Source organism: Zasmidium cellare, assembly GCF_010093935.1.
Source record: "Zasmidium cellare ATCC 36951 unplaced genomic scaffold M409scaffold_32, whole genome shotgun sequence".
NCBI classification, from domain to species: domain Eukaryota; kingdom Fungi; phylum Ascomycota; class Dothideomycetes; order Mycosphaerellales; family Mycosphaerellaceae; genus Zasmidium; species Zasmidium cellare.
In genome coordinates, this window is record NW_022986976.1 from 406,532 (window position 1) to 429,094 (window position 22,563).

The 22,563-nt window shown below is 54.5% G+C and overlaps 8 protein-coding genes across 8 annotated transcripts; 3 read left to right on the forward strand and 5 right to left on the reverse strand.

Annotated features, from left to right (window-relative positions):
- Positions 1-73: 73 nt before the first annotated feature.
- Positions 74-1,507, reverse strand: M409DRAFT_26614 (uncharacterized protein; the record flags this gene model as incomplete). The annotated part of the gene is made up of 5 exons (XM_033808187.1): positions 74-898; positions 957-1,034; positions 1,085-1,244; positions 1,294-1,396; positions 1,456-1,507. The coding sequence occupies 5 exons, from the start codon at positions 1,505-1,507 to the stop codon at positions 74-76; spliced, it is 1,218 nt and encodes a 405-aa protein (XP_033664060.1).
- A 668-nt stretch (positions 1,508-2,175) lies between these two features.
- M409DRAFT_68771 (uncharacterized protein) lies at positions 2,176-3,753 on the forward strand (the record flags this gene model as incomplete). Its single annotated transcript, XM_033817984.1, has 1 exon — positions 2,176-3,753. The coding sequence occupies one exon, from the start codon at positions 2,176-2,178 to the stop codon at positions 3,751-3,753; it is 1,578 nt and encodes a 525-aa protein (XP_033664061.1).
- Positions 3,754-3,835: 82 nt separating this feature from the next.
- M409DRAFT_68772 (uncharacterized protein) lies at positions 3,836-5,685 on the reverse strand (the record flags this gene model as incomplete). The annotated part of the gene is made up of 2 exons (XM_033817985.1): positions 3,836-4,512; positions 4,566-5,685. 2 exons carry the CDS (start codon positions 5,683-5,685, stop codon positions 3,836-3,838), a joined length of 1,797 nt encoding a protein of 598 aa, XP_033664062.1.
- Positions 5,686-6,291: 606 nt separating this feature from the next.
- On the reverse strand, positions 6,292-7,777 carry M409DRAFT_26617 (uncharacterized protein; the record flags this gene model as incomplete). The annotated part of the gene is made up of 4 exons (XM_033808188.1): positions 6,292-6,389; positions 6,443-6,548; positions 6,602-7,552; positions 7,604-7,777. 4 exons carry the CDS (start codon positions 7,775-7,777, stop codon positions 6,292-6,294), a joined length of 1,329 nt encoding a protein of 442 aa, XP_033664063.1.
- Positions 7,778-8,074: 297 nt separating this feature from the next.
- On the forward strand, positions 8,075-10,171 carry M409DRAFT_57835 (uncharacterized protein; the record flags this gene model as incomplete). Its single annotated transcript, XM_033813744.1, has 3 exons — positions 8,075-8,140; positions 8,200-9,221; positions 9,268-10,171. The coding sequence occupies 3 exons, from the start codon at positions 8,075-8,077 to the stop codon at positions 10,169-10,171; spliced, it is 1,992 nt and encodes a 663-aa protein (XP_033664064.1).
- A 949-nt stretch (positions 10,172-11,120) lies between these two features.
- On the reverse strand, positions 11,121-12,800 carry M409DRAFT_37327 (uncharacterized protein; the record flags this gene model as incomplete). The annotated part of the gene is made up of 3 exons (XM_033810714.1): positions 11,121-11,511; positions 11,566-12,458; positions 12,513-12,800. 3 exons carry the CDS (start codon positions 12,798-12,800, stop codon positions 11,121-11,123), a joined length of 1,572 nt encoding a protein of 523 aa, XP_033664065.1.
- A 2,732-nt stretch (positions 12,801-15,532) lies between these two features.
- Positions 15,533-20,351, forward strand: M409DRAFT_68775 (uncharacterized protein; the record flags this gene model as incomplete). Its single annotated transcript, XM_033817986.1, has 3 exons — positions 15,533-15,886; positions 15,947-16,334; positions 16,384-20,351. The coding sequence occupies 3 exons, from the start codon at positions 15,533-15,535 to the stop codon at positions 20,349-20,351; spliced, it is 4,710 nt and encodes a 1,569-aa protein (XP_033664066.1).
- An 876-nt stretch (positions 20,352-21,227) lies between these two features.
- M409DRAFT_26621 (uncharacterized protein) lies at positions 21,228-22,227 on the reverse strand (the record flags this gene model as incomplete). The annotated part of the gene is made up of 2 exons (XM_033808189.1): positions 21,228-21,928; positions 21,984-22,227. 2 exons carry the CDS (start codon positions 22,225-22,227, stop codon positions 21,228-21,230), a joined length of 945 nt encoding a protein of 314 aa, XP_033664067.1.
- Between the last annotated feature and the right edge of the window lie 336 nt (positions 22,228-22,563).

Genomic DNA, 22,563 nt, shown 5'->3' on the forward strand with positions numbered 1-22,563 from the left:
GGGTTACGAAGCTGTAATTAAGGATGGTGAGCTGTAACTGATCAAGTTGTGCTCACTGTTCGTGCCGTCCGCCTTAATTCTTGTTTCCACCTCTCTGCATGAACGGACTCCCCAGAAACTTCTCCCAATCATGCATCATCTCCGTGTTCATCTTGCTGATCTTGACCTCCTCACCTGACCGCTTGATCATCTCGTCTTCGTACTCTTTCACAGCCTCAGTCAAAGTCTTTTCACCCTTGTGCACGCTGTCCAGGACGTTCGCTAGCTTCACCGCGTCCGCGATGCCGTGATTCATTCCTTGCCCGCGGTGGAAAGTCATCGGGTGAGCAGCATCACCTAGAAGAGCGACTTTGCCCTGGAAGAGATCTGCTGGAACAGCTTGAGGCGGCCAAGTGGAGATCCTGTTCGCCGATACACGAGTACTAGAAGGAATCTTTGTCCAAGCCGTCTTGAAAGGATCGGCAAAAGATGCTTCTGCCTCTGCTCTCAATTTCTCTAAATCGAGTTTCGCCAACGATGTAGTATCTGGTCCCATCTTCCACGTCCACTGCAGTTGAAACGTCCAGTCTTCCGGTTTGTCCGGCTCGGGCACTTCTTGGACACTGAGCCAGAGCCAGTAGCCCTTCGGATGGACACCAATTGCTTGGATGGGGCTGAGTGACTTCCGCAGGAAGCGAGCGATACTTGCATCGTTGTACTTTACGTGCATGTTGACGCCGCCGTATGGGACTTGCTGCGAAGCGCCTTGGCCGGAAGGAAAAATTGCTTGACGAACATCAGAGTTAGCACCGTCAGCCGCGACGATCAAAGCTCCAGTGAAAGTGGTGTTGTCTGTAAAGTGCGCTGTAACTACTGGGTCGTCTTCGAGGGTTCGGAGTGTCCGAAACTCCTTGCTGTACTGCATAATAGATTACCAATGCGACCTCTGTCCCATCTCTCTCGCTGCATTAGCATACCTGAATGTTTATGCCTTCGGCACAAAGCGCTCGCATTTTGTTTCTCGATACTCGAATCATCTCGACAAGCGGAATGTCCTACGCTTTGATCAGCTCTAGTTCGAGCAGAGACCTGAACTGACTCTGACTTTGAGCAGCTCTCCAGATGAACCATCATACACCGGCATAGAGTTGCCAGACTTCGGGAAAATATAATGAGGATCCACAGATGTTTCTTGCAGTCGGCCCAGGAGCTCGGGAGGAAGTAGATCTGGAAGCATAGGTAGTGCCCACTGGACTGACATTCCCCTGTAGTCATCAGCATCGGAAATTCGTCCGGAAAATGACAGAGGTCTACCATTCTCGAGCACGGTATTGAGAAGCCGACTCTTCCTGTTCAAAAACCTCGAATGAGATGCCTCGTTTCTTGAGACCTTGGGCGAGAAGGAGTCCGCCGGTACCTAAATTGAGACGTAAGAGCAGGTAAGAAAGTATCCTCGTGTGATGGAGCGATTGCTACCGGCGCCGTTGATCAAGACATGAAGACTGTTGGTGCTCGATTGGTCGGCCATGGCACAAGCCTCGTTTTGAACTCTTGGACGCTGCAGCTTCCAAAAGAAAGAACGAGGAATGTAGAGCTCAGATAACAAGGTCACGCAGTCTCTCGATCAGAGAAGAGGAGATGTCGAGAGCTATACTTAGCCACTTTTGACCTGTAGTTCAGCTGGCAAGCTACTCCGAAAGGAGGCTTGCGTGATCGATCGCACTACACTGCAGACGGTATCGTGTCGCCATATACAATGACGACCAAATTTTGAGCTGTCTTTCAGAGACTAGTATGAGTGGAGCTTAGTTGATGCAAGAGGCAACATCAGTATATATAGTTGTTTGTGTCTGAGATCAAGAACGGGCCCGAAAGGAGTAAGCAGAACTTCCTCTCTCGGCTATCCGCGGCTCAAGCGTCGAAAATCAGCCCCCTTTTGATTGGTCACCCCAACGTTCTCTTACTCCTCCTCCCCATCTCACTCTCATCAACATCGGGACAACGAGGTAAACCGACGCTACTTATATATGCTGGTCAGCTACTGTCGTAATCGTCTCTCTCTAACCGTTCATAGCCGTCTCATCAGCTGCCGGTATCTCTACCAGCTCGGTTTAAGCACAAAGGCATATAGAAGAAAGAACCCAGACGACTAGGTAAGGTGCGGTAAGCTCTTCTTTGTGCTCCTCCACCACGATCATGACCTTCTCTACGGTATCAGGCATCTCGATATCGAGTCTGCTGGCTCTCCTCCCTGCCAGCTTGGCCATCTACGCCATTGGACTCATTGTCTATCGCGTCTACTTCCATCCTCTGGCCAAGTATCCGGGACCGTTCCTCGCGAAGATCACGGATCTCCATCAGACATACCATGCCCTAAAGGGAGACCGGCATCTCCAATTCTGGCGCTGCCACGAGCAATATGGCCCAGTGTTCCGATTCGGGCCAAACAGCCTTTCCTTCAACAGCAACACAGCATTGAAGGAGATCTACGGCTTCAAAGCAAACGTTCAGAAAGCAAAGTTCTACGAAGCGTTCTGGGCGACTAAATATTCAGCTAGCACGCATAGCTCGATTGATAAGTCAATCCATGCGCGAAAGCGAAGAGTCCTCAGCCATGCCTTCTCCGACGCCGCGATCAAGTCGATGGAGAACCATATCCTGGCCCACGTCCGCCAATTCTGCGAGAATCTCGCGGGTCTGACGAACTTTGCGAATCAGCAGAATTCAGAGAACAAAGGCTATGGCGAGGCTGTCGACGTCTCCGATCAGGCCAATTACCTGACCTTCGATATCATGGGCGACCTCTGCTTCGGCAAGGCATTTGGAATGCTGTCAGCGCCCACCAATCGCTTCGCCATTGATCTGATTGGAAACGCCGCCCACCGCCATCTGATCTGCGGCACATATCTCCCGATCCATGAATACCACCTCGACAAGCTCTTCTTCCGCAAGATTGCCGCTGGCCGAGCCCGCTACATGCAATATAGCAAAGCACAAGCGGCCGAACGAATGAAAATGGGCATGGACGTCGACCGAAAGGATTTCTTCTACTACCTCCTCAAAGCCAAAGACCCAGAAACCGGAAATGGGTTCACGACGCCTGAACTCTGGGGCGAAAGCAACCTGCTCATCATCGCAGGATCCGATACCACATCCACGGCTCTAACAGCAGCAATCTTCTACCTCGTGCACAACCCCTCCAAACTCGCCAAACTCAACGATGAAATTCGCTCCGCCTTCACCGAAACAGAAGACATCCGCATGGGCTCCACACTCTCCTCCCTCCCCTACCTCCGTGCCTCCCTCGACGAAGCAATGCGTCTCTCCCCCTCCGTAGGCGGACTCCTCCCCCGCGAAGTCCTCGCTGGCGGAATGCGCATCGACGGCCACGCCATCCCCGCCGGGACAGTGGTCGGCGTGCCACACTACGCAATTCACCATAACGAGGCGTACTACCCCGATCCCTTTACTTTCTCACCCGAACGCTGGCTCGCAACTCCCGAGGCTGTTGGTCTTGCTCAATCCGCTTTCTGTCCGTTTTCGGTCGGTCCGAGAGGGTGTATTGGGAAGGGAATGGCTTATGCGGAGATGGGCATGGCGTTGGCGAGGGTGGTGCATATGTATGACATGCGATTGAAGCCCGGGTCGTCTGTTGGAGAGGGTAGCCCAATGAGCAAGGAGGTAGGGAGGCAGAGGAGGGGAGAGTTTCAGTTGAAGGATTCGTTTACGAGTATGAAGGAGGGGCCGTTGGTGGAGTTTAGGGCGAGGTCTTAGATCTGAGCAAGGTAATGTGCTACGATTTCAATAGCGAGTATGGGATTATTCCAATGTGTTCTTGACACCGTACATTGCTCCGTCAAGGCGGACTCGCGGCACTCGTAGGATCATCCAACGCCCTGATCAATTCCGAAAACAACGGACTCCCCAACCCCGTAACAGGATCCCATCCCTCAGTCACATCGTACCCTAGCGTCTTCTCCAACCGACACCCTTGCAAGAATGAGCAATCACCCTTGTTATTCCCTCCCTTGACAATGTCCTTCAACCCATACTTCAAGCTATACAACCAAGGATTGATGAACCCCAGCGTAGGCCGGCCTTTCGAGGCCTGGTAGTCGTTGAGTAGGGTAATGATCGCAGCCCAGGTAGGCGCCGCGGCGGATGTACCGCCGATAGGAACGCTAAATCCATTCACATAAGTTGGGAACTGCGTGCTGAAGGCGCTCACGTCGGGTATCCCACGACCATAACGCGAGAAGCCGGATTCGGTGAAGTATGAGGTTGGGACGTGCGTGCTGATGTAGTTCGTCGTAGCGACAGCTTGCCACGATGGGGCTGGGAAATAGTTTGAAAAGCCTCCACCGCTTGCTACGTAGCCACCGATGCTTGAGAGGAGAGGGATTGTGCTCTTTGTGGCGGCTTGTTCGTCTGCGAGGTTGGTTGTGCCGCCGACGGATGTGACCCAAAGGCAGGAGGCTGGGAATTTAGGCTCGAAGATGGCTTTGTGGGGTGGATCGTTGCTGGCGTTGTCACCTGGCAGTATGTTAGACAGAGCGTTCGAAGTGAAAGTGGAACCATTTGCTTACCGTTGGCCCCGTTATTCCCACTGGAGAAGATCAGCGTCACGCCACGGTCACCAATCGCAGCCATCATGTTGCACAGTCGCAGGGCATAGTCACGATCCATCAAGTTTTCAGGCTGGCTCTCCGAGAACGAAACCACACTGGGCACAGTCTCGTAGTTCATGAGCTCAGTCAGAAACGCCACAAATCGGTCGTACTCTGTTCCTACGTTCGGACCAAAGACGCCCCCTCGATTGTACAGGATCCCTTGGGCAGGCCAGGCGAGTCCTAGCAGAGCTTGCGTATCGAGAGCCACTTCAAAGTCTGCCTCGATGCCACCCTCGTTCGCAGGGTCTCCTGCTCCATTGATAATATAGGATGGTCGAGCGGCTGCGGCTGGCTTGTTGTACTGCTCGAGATACTTTTGCAGACTAGCCTGATCGTACGTTGCAGAGGCGCCTTCTGTGGCGAAAACAGCGAAAGTGGTGCGATTTGGGGCGGCTGTGTAGTTGATACCATAGACCTGGCGAATACATGTTGGAGTAGAGTAGTCGTTAGGCCCACAAGAGTCTCGCCTCTCCAGCTGCTGGGTGGTTTGCGATCTCTTCAATAATTCGCGATGGATCCCATCGCCCTTCGACGGGTTTGGAAACATTGTCGTTGGGGTAATGAAGTCAATGTGCTTCGCAATGCCGTCAGGCAAATAGAAAATCTCCGTCCGCATGATTGTCGCAGTGCCATCAGAGAAGGAATGATAGCTCGCATTTAGCATATTCTCCACGACCGAAATGGTCGTGTCGATCTCACAGATTCCATGAGGCTGCACCGTACTCGTGATAAGGCCATGCTGTCGAAGCCAATCCTGTACAGTATTGACGCTCTCATCAGACGGCTGGGAAAGTTGAGCGACCTCTTTCGCAGTGAGATGTTGTCGGAATGTTGCGCTGTTCGGATCCGAGGCCTTCAAGAGCTGCTGTTCCACTGCGTTCCCGCCATCTGCTTGCCGGATAGCAATGTGTAGCTTGATAGATCCATCGCGAGGAGCAGGCGAGATGCATTGCCAGCCGTGATCAACCGGTGCTCGCTTGGTGATTGCTGCTGAAGCGGTTTGTAAGGCCAGAAGGCCAAGGAATGGTGATTTCATCTTGACCTCGGGAAAGTCCAACAGGCGTGCCTGTTAGATCCTAGAGATATGGTAATGGTACAATCATGCCGGAGCGAGAAGCACTGACGTATATAGAACAGCCTGGAAAGCGCAAGGAAGATGCGCTTCAGCAGGCGCTGCGGCTGGGAAAGCCCTGGCAATCATGACGCTGGTGGTGTTGATGGTTCCTGGTCATGCGGCTCAATATTTGGCTTTGTACCTGTGTACTGTGTAAGTATAGCTTGGAACCCTTTTGGGGGCGAAGATGCAACGATTGCCTGTGATTGGTTCATGCCCAAATATCCCGATCTCCCCTGACCGCGGCGTCGTTTCTGAACTCTCTCGTCTACAACGAACTTGTTCTTCTCCATCATCACCACATCCAAGTTCCATCGTCGCAGCCTCAAGGGCGACTTGAGGGAGAGCGTCGCTTACATCACTGCGTTTTCAGGCAAAGGTCTAGCCAAAAGGCGCGATGACCGTCCATGTTTAGAATGAAATTCATACCACGGCGTTCGAACGGCATGTAAAGAAGGCGGGAACAAAGTTCATCCGCAGCCGATCGATGGATAAGGCTGCTCAACGAGAGCGTACACGGTCAACCCACTACTTTGCTGATGGACTCTTGTTTCCACCTGTGGGAGCGTCGACTGCAATAGCGGCGTGTACAGCAGCCGCCACATATTGCACATTCGCAGTTGTCACTGCCAACTTGTTAGTGCAACAAGTCATATCGAGACAGGGCATGCTGACTTACAGCCTGCCACGGACATCCTTCCAGACTCATGCATGTATACATGGCTCTCGGCCTGCATCTTTTCCACTTGCTCTGGAGTCAGCCCGGTGTACGAAAACATGCCAGTCTGCCCGCCTATCAGCTGTTGCACCAAGACATGGCGAGAACATTTCGATTTACCTGCGAGATGATGTGCTTCCAATCACCAGGCGCAGCCCGAAGCACCAATTCATCATGAAGCGCCTGCCGCATCATCTTGATTCGAGAGCTCATAACTTGCAGATCGATCTTCCACTTTTCAAGCAAAGTCGGAGTGAGCATGATGAGAGTAGCTATCCTTGCTCCTCTTTTCGGTGGTGTCGAGACTACACCTCTCTGCAATCGAGTCAAGTGGCCTCGAGCTTTATCCGCTGCATCCTTCGATGCCATCCACAAATGCAACGCGCCGACTCGCTCGCCGTAGAGACCCATATTCTTCGAGAAAGATTGCGCTACAGCCAATTCAAGAGTCCCTCGAGACTGGAAGTGCCGAATCGACCAAGCATCGGCGTCGAGGTCACCCGTGGCGAACCCAAGACTGTCACTTTCATTAGTCCCTAGCCGTGAAATGGCTTCCCAGCCCAATGGTGGTACGCATTTACTAGGCACAGTCGAAGAATGGAACAGGCCTTTCCGTTCGCATACGTCTGCAATGGCTTTCCATTGTCCCCTGGTAGGGTCGACTCCAGTTGGATTATGGGCGCAAGCATGCAGGACGACGACGTCCTTCGGCCTAGCGTGCGTCTCCAACATGCGCTTCATGTCTCCGAATGTCAAAGACTTGCTTGATACGTCCCAGTACGGATAATACCTCACTTGGACGCCAGCCGAACTCCAGATATTGTGATGATTGACCCACGTAGGATCTGGAAGCCACACTGAGTTAGGATTCAAGGTGTCTTTCAGAAACCGAGCACCAAGGCTGTTCGCCCCTGTGCCTGCGATTGTGTGGATGGACACTACTCTTTCAACGTCACTTCCCAGCGACCCAAATACCAGATCCCGAGCTGCATCATGGAAAGGTGCGGATCCTGTTATGGGAAGGTATTCATAGCGGCTGGCATCGTTTGTGGCTTCCAGCATGCGCTCAGCCTACAGGACTTGTTCAGTACATGATTCTTTGATGTCGGGGAAACGACCGACCTCTCGCACGACAGGAAGAACCCAAGGATCACCGTGATCATCTCTGTACACTCCTGATCCTAGGATGACTTTGCGATTGTGCTTGTCGGCTGCATAGGCTTGCTTGATGGCATATATCGAATCTAGTGGAACGACAGGAAGATGCGAAAAATGCGAAGTAGGTGCGGATGCCATTGAAGCCTCTTTTCTTGCTGCTGCGAAGGAAAGACAACATTGCCAAGTCACATTAATTGGATATATACCCATAGCGGAAGGCTCCGCACATGTGCGCAACTTCCCGCAGGATTCGCCAGAGAAAAGCGGGATTTGACGCACGATGTCCTCTTCGCTGACTTCCTCGAGTCCACGCATCTTCTCGGCCGCGTTTCGAAGCGAAGCTGATTCCCGTAGGAGAGTCACCCAAGCAAGTACCCTGGATGCGCGGACTAACGGACTCTGTATCTGAGAGGGAATATCGGAGAGGCTCCCCACATGCCTCGAACCCACGACAGGAAGGCCAAGAATACATGCCAAAGATGCCGTCGGCGGCGTATCAAGGTGAGTGCATGCGGTATGAGCCTTTTTCCGTGGGCATGAGTAGGCTGAGCCCTTCACAGTGCGACGGAGCCGCGCCTTCGTGCGCACAATGTGTGAAAGCGAAGGTCACCTGCATCGAAGGCAGGGCCATTGGTGGTCGAGAGAATCTCCCTCAAGCCTTCCTCGATGATTCACTCGCACGTCTCGCGGCACTCGAAGATCTTGTGAGGACACGGCTTCCTGATGTAGACCTCTCGGATCTTTGCGAGGACGTTGCTGGCCCTCCACAACCTCCACGTCGACGTCTCTCCAATGGCATACAGCAGGAATCGCTTCGTACTGACTACGATGGAACTCTTATCTCATCCAACCTTGCTGTACCCCGTCTACACGGTCTCAGGCCATTGTCGACTAAATCAGGTGCACGACTCTTCCCCAACATTACACATCATCGTCAGCATCAAGTACTCGATGGTGGTGGAGATCAAGCGCTCTTGACTGAGATCCTTGATCTCCTTCCCGCACGGTCGGAGTGTGAAGGGTTGATCCAGCTGTTCTTCTCCCATAATCACGCTGCTTACCCTGTTCTCCACGAACCAAGCATCGCGGTGCTTGTCGAAGCTGTGTATGTATGCGCTAGCCTTCCCACAGACTGTCCGCTTCTTGACACCGGCTGGCCAACAGATGTGCCATCATTCGCTTACAATGGCGAAGTGAAGGAGAGCAACAGCACGAGATCAATATCCATTCCATTCACTACAGCTGCCGCTATCCTTTTCCATGTTCTTGGCATAGCCTCGTACGTGCAGGCGCACCGGCACCGTCTAGCCGCTGATCCCCATCGATATGGAGGGATGGCCTTCCATCTGACCTCCATAGCCATGGGCGACATCACTCTCCCCTCTGTGCAGCTGGCCGTGCTTGCTGTCCAACATGGCTACATGAGTCAACATCACGGCAGTCCGTGGGCACTCCTCCAACTTGGCATGGTATATGCCGTCGACCTGGGCTTGCACCTCGATGGCGATGGCACAGGACAACTTACAAGCATCACTACCCAAATTCGTCGCCGCGCATTTTTCTGCGTCTATAGATTGGATAGGTAAGCGGAAAGTAACCAACCAAGGGGTCTGCTCATACATTCGCAGGCTCATCAGCTCTGTTCAAGGCCGACCTCTGGCCTTCGCTGACGACTGCATGGACTTCAGTTTCCCATCATCAATCTGCAACGAAATCGACGATCGTCCTTCAGACCCCGATCAAGTCTACCTGGTCGTTTTCGAATATCGAGTGCAATGGGCGCGGCTGGTCTCCGAGATCAAGAGCAATCTCTACCGCACTTCGACTTCAGCGCTGCCTCTGCTAGCAAACGTTGGCAGGAATGTCCAGGAAGACATGCTCATTCGACTGGATACATGGCTTGCCCAAAGCATGAGCAACGCCCAGGCTATCCAGTCCCAGACCCGTCAGCTGCACATCGAGCTAGAGATCGACTACTACTACGCTATCGGTCTTCTCTATCAGCCCTCCGTAGGCTGTCCTACCCCTGACGCTGCAGCGCTGCGACGCTGCCATGACAGTGCCGCCCAATGTCTCCGCCTGTCCTGGTCACTACACGGGGAGTCATGCCTCCTCCTCACCTGGCTGACGACGCAGTGCATCTCTCTGGCGGGATCGACGATGGCCTACTGCGTTTGGAACTCCCACGAACTTCGATCTTCGCTGTCCATTACAGAGCTCTCATCCGACTTTCGCCTTTGCTCCAGCTTGCTGGCGCTGGCAGGCGAATGGTGGCCCTCGGCAAAGAAAGGCGGCCAGAGTTTCCAACGTTTGGCAGATTCTACGATCCAGTTGGTGGTCGCTGGAAGTGGTAGTCAGCGTCCTCCTACCACGAGTTCTGTTGAAACATCGACTGGCGTGGCCTCGTACTCTGACAGCACTCCTCTAGGGGAGGGCGTGGGGGGTAACATCGAGGACATGCTGAATGAGTTCCTCCAAGAGGACTTCCAACTACCTGATTATCTGCGAGGATACGAAGCAGCTGCTCCTTGAGTTGAATGTCATTGCCTGAAGCTCGTATTTGATGACGTATCGGTTTCTACACGATCCTCCTACAACTACGAAAGCACCGTCTCATGGCAAATATGATTGGTTCACGCGCAGAGCAGCAGCAATTCTCGGAATTTCGATAGGTCGCCCTTGAAAGTCACTCCGCTGAGCCACGAACTTATGCTTTCTCAGAGGTGCGTGTTCGCTGTGGCTAGCCTTTGGTTCCATTGTGGTGGAGACACATGAGAGAGTTCTTGGCTTGTCTTGTTCATCACCATGAGCTATGAGGCGAGGAAAGTCATGGGCCCTATTCAGCGTCTCTACACCCCTCTGGGCGACGTCCTCCCGAGGCATGGCGCCGTTCAACATCGCTTTCACACCAGAAGTCACCGTTTAGCCTCGAGGAGTCTATATACCAATAGGAAGGTCCTCACTACAGACGTCGGGTAGACCCTTTAGAAGGACTTCGAGAGTCAAAAGCACCAAGGCACATACTATCATCGACAAACACCTTAACGTCTATTCACATTGAATTCATGACGAGTACAAGTTTTCGAACTTCAAACTTCAAACTGGGATGACTGGCCGATGCCTTAAACACCATTCACGACCTTCACCAGAACGGTGCCCCCGTACTCAAATGATACTACCGCCCTCCGAACGGTACACGTCGTCCTTGAATTACTTCTTGATAATGGCCCTGTCGGTGGAGTAGTAAACGTCGTCACTCTCTCTTCTCGATCATGCCTCCGTCCTGAGCATGGTAAACATCGTTGGGAGGACGGGCCTGCCAACCACAAGATTCGGGGTCGCAGCTACTGTCCTGTGAGAACGGGGAACGAAAGTCAGGGATAAACCTTCCGCGTGAGGCTGTGGTGCGAACAGAAGGCAAAGGGGGACAAACACAAGCAAGATGCTCATCATGTAAATTGTAATCCATCCAGATCTAAATCTACTGCTGACCCGTCAAAGGCCTCCTAACAAACCTCCACCTCTCCCACCCATCAATCCCCTCAGTATACCCCTCCCTCACAAGCTCATACTTGCCCACCTTAGGCAACACCACCGCCCAGATCAACCAATACACGCCCCCGCCCGCGATGATGCCCCACCCGACGACGCAGTGCAGCCAGTACGGCAGGGTTTTGTAGATTTCATTTCCGTCGGTGGGCGGTACGAAGGGCGCCACGACGAGGTAGATGTTGGAAAGGAAGAAGAAGAGGGCGACAGGCCAGGTGGCGCGGAAGGGTGGGGTCCAGCCGTTGGTCTTGCGGTGCCAGTAGAGGTACAGGAGGGCGAGGGCGACGAAGGTGTTTACTATTGCGAGGGGATAGGAGATGACGCTGTGAGGAGGGTGGGTTAGTTTTGTGTGTTTGGGGGAGGGGGGAGGAACTCACTTGATTATGAAGTTGTATGCGTCTCCAGGCGGTGGTGCCAACATGATTATGACGGAGACGAGCCAGTGTTCGAAGAGACCTGCGAGTGGGGCGTTGAAGGGGCGATTGCTCGCCCAGAAGCGGGAGAACGGCAGGATGCCTTCTCGTCCCAGTTCTTGGACTAGACGGCCTTGCGAGAAGATGACGCTGAGGACGTTTCCGAAGGCGGAGAGGGCGACTAGGACGGAGAGGGCTCTCTCCGCAGCACCGCCACCGAAGACGTTGCGGAAGAAGGAGGCGGCGAGGATGCGTCCGGAGGACAAAATAGTAGCCTTATCGACTGCGGCGAAGTAGCTTATGTTCACAAGCATGTAGAGGATGCCGACGCCGAAGAGGGCGGTTGGGGCGGCGATTTTGAGTGTCCGCACGGGGTTCTTCGTCTCGCTAAGGGCGTAGTTGGCGTTAGAGTAGCCGATGTATGACCAGATGACGTTGTACAGCGCCGTGACAATCCCGTACGCACTGCCCGTCGTTCCCTCAAAGGCGCTGTCGAAGTTATGTGGTTTGGGGACTTTGAGAGCTCCACCAAGTGCCGCCCAGCCAGCAACAACGATGATGAGGATGACGATCAGCTTGATGATGCCGAGGAGGTTCTGCAGGCGGAGACCCCATTTGAGCGCGAGGCCGTGGATGAGGAAGGCGGCTGTAATGCATGCGAGACCAACGCCACGTTGGTTCCAGCGTCCTACCTCGACGTTTGCGGCGTAGAGAATATATTCTCCAAAGACGACGGAGTTGCTGCCTGCCCAGCCGAGCAGGAGGACGTAGCCGGTGTAGAAACCCGTGGCGATGAACTTGGGTTTGCGGAAGACGTACTCTAGGTAGTTCTTTTCACCACCGTTACGTGGTAGCGCCTTTCATCCTTGTTAGCATGGTATTGAGGTGGTATGATTGTAGGGGGGGCCTACCGTGCCAAATTCGAGATATACGGCCATTCCCGCGGCGGCGATGGCCATACCAGCGACCCACATGAAGAGGGCGAGGCCGACACTTCCGGTGAGGGAGAGGATGCCTGATGGAGTGGCGAAGATACCAGTTCCCACCATGCGGTTGAAGATGAGGAAGGAGGCAGACACAATGCCGATCTGGCGCTTGGATTCTGCGATGACTCCATTTTCGCTGGCTGTTGTAGAGGTATTAGCACGATACTCATAGAAGTAGAGAGGTATGGCAAGGCTTACGAGTCTCCTCGACATCGGCATGACCCTTGGACCCTGGATCACTGTTCTCCCTGACAGTAGGCCCCTTGAAATACCCCAAGAACTTGTTGCCCGACATCTTGCCAGTGCTGGACTTCCGCAACAGAGGGGTGGTGACAGTGGAACTCGATGCAGATCCCTCCTCACCAGGCGGAGACATACTGGCTTTTATTCATTCAACACGAACCGTTCGTATCTGACAGCCCCATTCGCCATCCACGCCCAGGCTTGCGCGAACCCCAACAAAGAAGAGACTATTACGAGAGATTTTCTTGGTCCAGACGAACCAAGCATATGCGAACTTACCGTGTGGAGGGACGAAGGGTTGCCTTGCTCGTGGGATTCGAAGTCTTGACATGGCGCTATTGGTGTGATGGTGAGAGGTGAAGCCTGAGCACGCCATACCCAAATTTTCGGTTAGAGTCGGCACCCGCGTGGTTCTTGGGTTTGCGCTGCGGGATAATGACAATGGACGAGACTTTGATGTTTTCTTCGACGTCGACTGTCGAAATGCTGTTGGTATCTAGACCCGGCATTCCTCATCCATGGCTCTGGTGGCATGTTGTGGTCGTTGTTGGACTGAAGACTTCGAGATCGAATGGGGTCGAGGTCAGCCTGTCGGCATGACCGATGGCGAATCTCCAACACAGACATCGCGAGACACAGAGGCGAGAGCCGACTGCAGTCATCGTCCAGACGAAGATGCAATGATGACCATCGCCAGGGAAGCGAACGCTCGAAGAAGTACCATCGCCGGTCTGGACGTGCTGAGGCTATTGTGCCCACATGCACGTGTCGGTCTTGTCCTCTTGGGAGTTCGCTGCGATCCATGGTCATAGCCTTGTCGGACGAGTAGCGCTGGTGTAGTAATCAGATCCATCACGATGTCTCCACCAGGAAATGGTGTTATATGATCGCGCTGCTGTCAGGGTCTCAGGACACCGCATCGCGCGTGGTGGCCATGTGTTGCGCTTTTATCCATCACTTCCATGTTCTGGGCGAAGGAAAGCAGCCAGCAGCTATGCGACCTGTTGGGAAGGAGTCGATGCGAAAGCTTTAGATATGCTGCCTCGACATCGGCTACATATGCCTCAGGTCAGCGGAGTCCCTCCACATGATTTTGGGATCAGGGCCATCGATACGCCGCGGAGAAGCGTGCTGCAGCAGACTCATATAACGACGAAACGGCCATGCCTTTAGATCCAAGCTGAAGATTTAGAAGTCATCATAGAAGGGATTCACGTCCATGGCACGTCTCGGGCAAGCACGCCGCCGCCGAATGCACCTTTCCGAAATGTCAACACAGTCGACTTCTCTAGTCTTGAAGAAGACAACGATGTGGACGAATTCAGGGGCTTTTTGTGCTCTGCATAATGGAAAAAGTGATGGGCCGCTTTTGTCGGGATGAAATACGAAGGTCGAGTGAGCGATCGAGGTCGCTGTTTTGGTACAGTAGATGATGACCGGGTGATGTTGACGGACAGCCAATTTTCGAGGGTCCCTCGGCGCCATTGTTTGACAAGGCGTTTGTCATTCTAGGACTTGTCTGATGTTACGGTAGTGCAGTATCGATGAAGTCCGGCAGTCTCGCTACCACCGACTGTGCCTCGTCGTCACGTGGAAGGGACATCTTCATCTCGAAAAGACGTTGGAAGTCTATCTCGGCGCGTCTGGAGCGGTTTCGATTCCGGGCCAAGCGTGTCAGCCTACTCTTCCACCACTCCACGCCTTCTGCTGTCCGTTGTCGTGATGATGGATTGAAGAGCAGATGGGAGTACAGCGCACAGCAGCCGGCAACAAAGTCACGTCTCCGGCAGACCAGGGTCACACAGCCAGATCCTGTTCCGGCCCCGAATGGCGTGCATAAAGGTCGCGTGAGCGCGTGACGTCCAGTAACTGTCCCATTCAGCTGCAAAGAATATGGCAGGGAGACCAATGAAAAGATAGGGCCGACGAAGGAAAGAAGGTTGACTAAAATTGCTGTATATAGAAAGGCGAAAGGGAGTGGGCGGACGGTTTTTAGAGGCATCGCATTAGGCGTCGATCGCACCCCTGGACGACGGCTTCCTTTTGGCTTTCGGGACGCGGGTGCTGCTGTTTCAAGATTTTGTTCGGTGAGAGGCGAAGGCGATTGTACGGCGGTCACGATGGGATGATGTAGGAATTGCTGCTGGATAGATGGAATGATCAAGCAGGTAAACTGGCCATGTTCAATCGAATCGGTAGGCAGAATGAATGGGTAGGGATTGATTAAAGAACGCTCTGCCTTGGTATTCGCGAGCCGATCGCAGCGGGCGTTCGGGAGCTGCACCTTAACGCTTGACTCTTGACTCCTGGGCCGCTGGAGATATCGCCGCCGCTCACCACCAAATTATTCCTCCTCTCCAGCAACACCCTCACCACCGTCGCCAATCCTCAATCAATCCCTCCATCAATTTCCAGGAGGTCCCGTGCGACGTCGACGCTGTTTGCTGCGGCAGACATTGTGTGTCTGAACAAGCTTCGGCCTGCCGCTGCGAGAAGGGTGCTGGTGTGGCCTGCTGCATTCCACCCCGTCTGTCGAACCAGCCTCAACTTTCTCCCACCGCTCCCACCCCCCGACCTCCTCCGACGGACTCGACACACCACTCCTCCCTCGCTCGCATCCACCAGCGCGCATGACTCTGTCCCGCGTCGCATCGCCTTCGCCATACCCTGCGCCCCTGGGAGCGCCGTGATCTCATCCTACCATGGCCTTCTTGTTTGGCAAGTCCTCCAAATCAAAGACTGGTTCCAGCGCCGCCGCCGCCCCATTACCGCCTGCGACACGCGAGATACGCTCCTCCGACGGCCATGGCAGCCAGATTCCCACCCTCAATGGCATTGGGGGCATCTCCAGCAAGCCGGGGTCGCCCACCCCCGATCAGAGCATGAGCGCCAGTATAAATGCCGTCGCCGAGAAAGAGATGGGTGTCTCAGGCCCGCGGCACGCAGAGAACAGAGTGACGACGTTGAGAGACGAGGGCGCAATTAGGAGCAACGGACCCCCCAGCCCCGAACAGAAATCATTGCGAGATGCCAGCCGCGACGCCAGCCGAGACGCCGTGAGTCGGGTCGTGGAGGAAAAGGGCATCACGAATAGTCAGCTGATAGAAGTTTCACAGCAGCAGAGACTACCCACGCAGTCGAGACCTTCAGGCGACGGTGCTTCGCCGTATCCTTGGTCGCAACGCCGCATCAACTTCACAGTCACCCATACGAACCCGTTCCCGCGATACGGCGCTGCAGTCAATTCGGTCTCGAGTAAAGACGGCTCAATATACTTGATGGGAGGTCTCATCAATGGCAGCACTGTGAAGGGAGATCTGTGGATGGTGGAGGCTGCCGGTGGAAACATGACTTGCTTCCCCGTCGCGACCACCAGCGAAGGTCCAGGGCCAAGAGTAGGCCATGCGAGCTTGCTCGTGGGCAACGCTTTCATCGTGTTTGGTGGGGACACCAAAATGGACGAAGGCGACATGCTGGACGATACGCTTTATTTGCTGAATACTTGTGAGTCCCTTGAAATTTGCGACCAGAATGCGACACTGACTCGTGCAAGCCACCAAGCAATGGTCCAGAGCACTCCCTGCCGGCCCACGACCTCCAGGTCGTTACGGACATACCCTCAACATTCTTGGAAGCAAGATATACATCTTTGGTGGTCAGGTCGAGGGATATTTCTTTAACGACTTGGTTGCATTCGATCTTAATGCGCTGCAGCAATCGTCGAATCGGTGGGAAGTATTGATCCAGAACACGATAGACGGCGGCCCACCTCACGGACAGATACCTCCTGCGCGAACGAACCACACAGTCATAACTTGGGGTGACAAACTATACCTCTTCGGCGGAACAGACGGTGTACACTGGTTCAACGACGTCTGGTCGTATTCGCCAGCATCGAACTCTTGGACGCAGTTGGAGTGCATAGGGTACATTCCGTCACCGCGTGAGGGTCATGCTGCGGCTCTGGTCGGCGATGTCATGTACATCTTCGGTGGTCGCACTGAAGAAGGCAACGATCTGGGTGATCTGGCAGCGTTTCGCATCACTTCAAGGAGATGGTACACTTTCCAAAACATGGGTCCAAGTCCCAGCCCGCGTTCAGGACACAGCATGACCACTGTCGGCAAGCAGATCATGGTTCTTGCAGGAGAGCCTAGCAGTGCTCCCAGAGATCCTGCTGAGCTCAGCATGGGATACGTGCTGGATACGGGCAAAATACGATATCCGCCGGATTCTGCCTCGCAGCAATCCTCAAATGAGCGCATACAGGGGACAAGGAGACCAAGCGGCGAGCGGACAGGCAGCAACAACAGTCAAACCCGAGCAGTGTCCAGGCAAGAACTCATGGAGCGTGAGCGAAGCCAAAACGGCGACAATCGAATACGGTCTCCTGATGGGTCGCGCTTACCTCGCGCGCAAGGACAGCTACCTGCGCCAACCGGTCCTCCACCGCAGGCTCCCGTTCAGAGACCGAATGGCGCACAACCAGCCGCACGGCAACCAACTCGGCCGCAAGATCGTGCTTTCAGCCCTGAGAATGACAGACCGCAGCGATTCGATAGCAATAACATTGCTGCTGCATCTGAAGGCGCACGGAACTCTCCTGTAGCGCGAAATCAACCCATGCCTACTACTCCCTCATTCGATCCGGAACCTGACTATTTCGATAACGAGAAACAAGAGCAGCCTGCCGCGAAGCCCGAAACCTATCAGCCATCGCAGCAAACACAGCCCCCGCAACCCCCTCAACCGTACGAGCGAACGTCTTCTCGATCACAAGAGACCCGCCCTATACGGCAGGAACGACATGACGAAACGCCCCGCGCATCCGTCGACACGAACGAGCCCATGTCAAAAGTGAGGAAGACGTCTGAGGACGACCGTCCCCAAGACTCTGGCCTTGGATCATCGCCCGCGCTTACGCAGCAGTATGACGAGATGGCGAAAGAGCTGGAGCAAGCGAAGAAGCAGAACGCTTGGTATGCTTCAGAGCTGGCACTGGCACGGAAAGCTGGATATGCATCTCGAGCGGCAGAATCACCTGTCTTTGACGAGCGGGCGAACGAGAGCTTTAACGATGACGACCGGCCTCTGATTGAAGCCCTGCTCAAGATGCGCGCTGAGCTTGCTAAAGTGCAGGAGATGATTGACGAGCAGAGCAAACATGCTGCGGAACGAATCGCCGAGATCGAGAAGCAGCGCGACAGTGCCATCAACGAGGCCGTCTTTGCCAAGGCCAAGCTGGCTGGACAAGGCAGCCCGATGCCAGATGGTGAGAGCAGAGGCATCGACCGCAGCAACGACATCAGTCGACGACTTGCTTCGTCTCTAGAAGCTCAGACCGAGCTGAGCAAGCGCATAGACACTTTGATTCAAGAAGTCGAGGCTGAGAAGCACGCACGGGAGCTTGCCGAGGACACTGCAACTGCAGCGCAGAAGCGTGTGGCTGAACTCGATTCGTATCGACAACAGCACAGCGCAGAAGTCGAGAGCTTGCGCAACGAACTGCACGAGGCACAGAAGGCGGCGCGAGAGGCTTCTGCCAGCCACGCCGAAATCTTGGCGCAACATCAATTGCTTACAGTGGACAAGGACGAGCTGAGTCGGAAGCTGGAGACTGTGTCTGGCGATGGGCAGAGTCATACCACCGTGCTGGTGTCGTTACGAGAGGCCGTCACTGCTTCCACCGAGAAGGCTGATTTGTTGGAGAAGAAGCTCGAGGAAGAACGCAGCGCCAAGAGTGAACTCGAGAAGAACCTTCGCGATCTGAAGTCTCAACATGACGACCGTTTGAGTGAGCTCGAAACCGCAAACCGCCGACTACTTGACGCTGAAGAGCTCGCACAAAAGCATGCTCAAGAAGCACGCACACACCGTGAAGTTGTTCTGGCAGGCTTTGGCAAAGTGTCAGAACGCGATGCCAGTGCACCGTCTGGCAACGATGAGCGTCTTGCGATCCTTCAGCGACAAGTGGAATCTGCGAATGCGCTGGTCCGACAGAACCAAGCCGCAGCAGATGCGGCATCTGAGAAGCTTCGTCGTGCTGAAGAGCGCATCGCTGGCTTGGAAGCCTACCAGGAACAAGCCAGCCGTGAAGGTCTATCGATTCGGAAGCAACTGCAGGCTACCATGCGAGACAATCAAAACCTCAGCAGTGAGAAGGCTGAGCTGGAGCAGAAGCTTGAGAGGCACATGCTGGAGACTAACGCGCTTTCAGTACAACACGCTTCCTTGAAGGATATCCTTGGCGAGCGTGGTATCAATGCCTCTGAAAAGCGACGATCGAGAGCTCTTGATTCGCCAAGCATGCAACAACGCTTCAGCACGCCAGATCTTGCACGAGTACGTGAACTCGAGCAGCAACTGGAGACTAACATCAAGAATCAGGAGGAGCTCAAGATGCAATACGAGGAGATTAACGAGCGAGGCGAGAAGATGAAGCGAGAGTACGAAGAGAAGCTGACTGCTCTCGACAACGATCACCAAGCGGCGGTTAAGTACTTGCGCGGCACGGAGAAGATGTTGTCGAAGATGAAGCAAGAGCTGCAACGTGTGAAGAACGATAATGGCGAACTTAAGAAGAAGTTGGACAAGGCCAAGGACGACGCTGAAATGAGCAAGCGTAATACCCCTGAGCCTTCTTCAGCTGAGTGGGAAGCCGAGCGCGAGAAGATGAAGAAAGAGTTTGAATCAACTCAATCGAGTCTGCAACACTCGGTGTCAGAGATGGAGAAGAGGATCGCGACGATGCAGCAACAACTGTCTTCTACCGAGAGCGAACTACAGCAGGCGAAGACCTCGCACACGTCCGCCCAGAATGACCTGGCCACGTTGCAGAACACCTTCTCGCAATCACGTAACGACATTGACCGCCTGCAAAAGGAGAACTCTCTCCTAGAAGAGCGAGCGAGAGATGCCGAAAACAAGGTCCAGCTTTTGCTTGATCAAGTCGAGCACAGTGTGGACAACTACCGCCGACAGTCTCGCATGTCGACTGGTAACACTCCCATCATGAATGGTACTGGCAGTGGACACCAGCGCGCACCCAGCGGCGTCAGCGAGGCCAGCGTAGCTTCAAGCCACACCAAGGGCCACACTCGCGATACCTCTGGCGGAGGCGACAGCAACTACTCGGCCAGCGGCGTAGGTGGTCAACCAGACTCCGCAGGAGCGCAAGACCACCGCAACTCCATGGCTCTGGACTCCCTCGCCAGCGAACTCGACGCCCTACGCACCCATTGGGAGACGACGAACAAGAACTATCGCCTCTCGGACCGCTTCGACTTCGAACGCACTCCCACGTCCGCCACGCACGCCCCGGCTGGCACGGGCGTTGGCGTTGGCGGTCTCGCCGACTGGAGGCGGGGACTCGAGCTCGACGATGAAGATGATCAGACGAGACCTGGTACCCGAGAGGGCAAAGCCGGGAGCGGAGAGGGCAGCAGCGCGCGGGTCAGTCGCGACGATATGCCCACGCCGACCGCGACGACCACCACCGGCACTGGTGGTGGAATGCTGTGATGAACTGGAGCGATCCTTTTGTTGCGTTTTCCTTTTTGTCAGTATTATCGTTAGGAAAGAGACCCATGTCAGGCGACAAAAAGGAGGAAACGGGACTTTTATGTGTTGTTTCTGGATGGATTGACGGATGGATGGTGTTTGAAGTGTTTCGGCGCTTGTTGCTGCTGTATGTATTCAACCGGCCGGTCCTTATCGGGACGTGGGAAGGGAAGGGAAGGATGAGCAAGAGATGCGGGGCGTTTTTGTCTGGCTTAGTACGTCGTCTGTTTTTGAGAACCACGGATGTAAATATATATACCCTTGTCTGCAAGGCGCTGCGTTCTTCAACCCCTGTGCTTGTTGATGCGCAAATATCTCCAGGGCCGAACGAAGCACCCAGAAATCTTCCGTGGACATCTCGGAACTCGACGCATGCCACTTGGCAATCACAAGAGACGACAAGCCTCAACGCCGAAAGCCTTATCTCGCAGCAAAGCACGGCGCCAAGAGACAACAACCCACAACCTTATCGCCACGACGCCGTTGCGTAGTAGTCGTGCTCCTTTCCGGCGAATCAACGACGAATATATACACGTATAGTTGGATTTGGATCTATACAGGATTTTGCTCACATCGCCCGAGGGAAAGCGAATGCCACCTTCCGCTTTGGGCGTGCGCGCAGCCTGTCGGACCTGCTCCTTCAGCTGGGGTGGAGTGGAGCGGGTTGCGGTCGTCGGGTAAGTGGTATGTATGCCATGCAGTGCTGTTGCCCGAGCTGGAAGGTGTGGATGTACAGCTACAAGCTATCAGATCCATAGCGCCTCGAAACCACCAACAACAAGCTCTAGATCCAGAATCGATCATTCAGCGAAACTAGGACACTATTACACAAGCAAATCATGCATCCTCCGGCCCAACAAGAATCGCCACATCCCAAAACTCATTCCCCGTCGCCGGCACGCGAGGCAACACCACATCGTCCTCCCGCGGCCGGAAATCTCGCCACAGCCGCTCCTCCTCCTTCGAGACCTTCGCATCGACGTGGTTCTCCGCGTGCCACGAGACCAGCGCCTCGAAATCCCGACACTGCCCCTTTGCCTGGAAGTCCGCGACGGGCAGCGTGCGGTTCTCCATCCAGTGGTACGTCGTGACGCTCGTGTCCGCGACGCAGGTGACCGTCTCCAGGAGGAAATGCAGACAGTGATCCAGATGCGTGAAATACCTCGCCCGCTCCTCGTCCGGCGGCAGCCTTCCCCAACCCTTTCCGCGCCGGAAGTAATGGTCGTAGTAGACGGCGTGCCGCAGTTTGTCTAGACAGTGCGTTTGGTGCAGGACGGTTATGAGGCCGAGATGAGCGTCTGCGCCGAAACCCCATGATGGGGGGAGTTTTACTGTTTGGGTGGGGTCTTTTCCTAGGGAGGTTACTTGGGCTGAGGTGAGGGCGAGGTTGTGGACGTTGGAGATGCGCTTCCATTCGGCGTCGACGGCGGGGGAGGGCGGTTGGCGGTAGAGGGAGGCTGGGTGCGTAGGCCAGTCGGTTATGGGGAGGGTTCGGGGTTTGGTGGGTGGGTTGAGGCCTGGGATTGGGGGTGAGGGTGCTGGAGGGTGGTGAGTGTGATGCAGATGTGGTGATGTTGTTGGAGGTTGACGTACTTTTGAGGTGAGGCCAGTCGTTCTTCGTGTGCTGTTTGTCGTATATGAGGTATGTTGCCAGGCAGAGCGCGATCGCGTAGCCCAGGATTGTCCAGAATGAGGGTATGGCGGAGGACCGACGTGATATGGGCCTCCGCAAAGGTTGGCCAGCCGCATGTTCATCTTGCGCAGCCTTTTCCCTGTCTTCCTCAATGGCGTTATTCTCCAACCAAGGCTCCCGTTGAAACAACCGCTCATACTTCATCTTCGCCGTGAATCAAAGAAGCTGTCATTTGGAACCCGTCAAGCCATCGCCCGCAAACAAAAGAACAGATTGAGGCGTGGCAAACAGTCCCCAAAACTCGTTCTAAAACCAAAGCAGAAGGTGACAATCCAAGCGCCCATCTGCAGGAATCTTGGCACAGGCTTTATCAAAAGGAAACGCCACTTCGTTGGCACTAAAGCAAGTGTCTGGTGCGAGTCTCGCTGCATGCAGGGCTGCTTGCCGCTAAGGGGAGAGCTTGCGGGCGAGCAGGCAAGACCGGAGGGTGTGGTTATATAGTTGGAAGTTGGCCTGGGCTTGCGGGTGTGTATCTTTTTA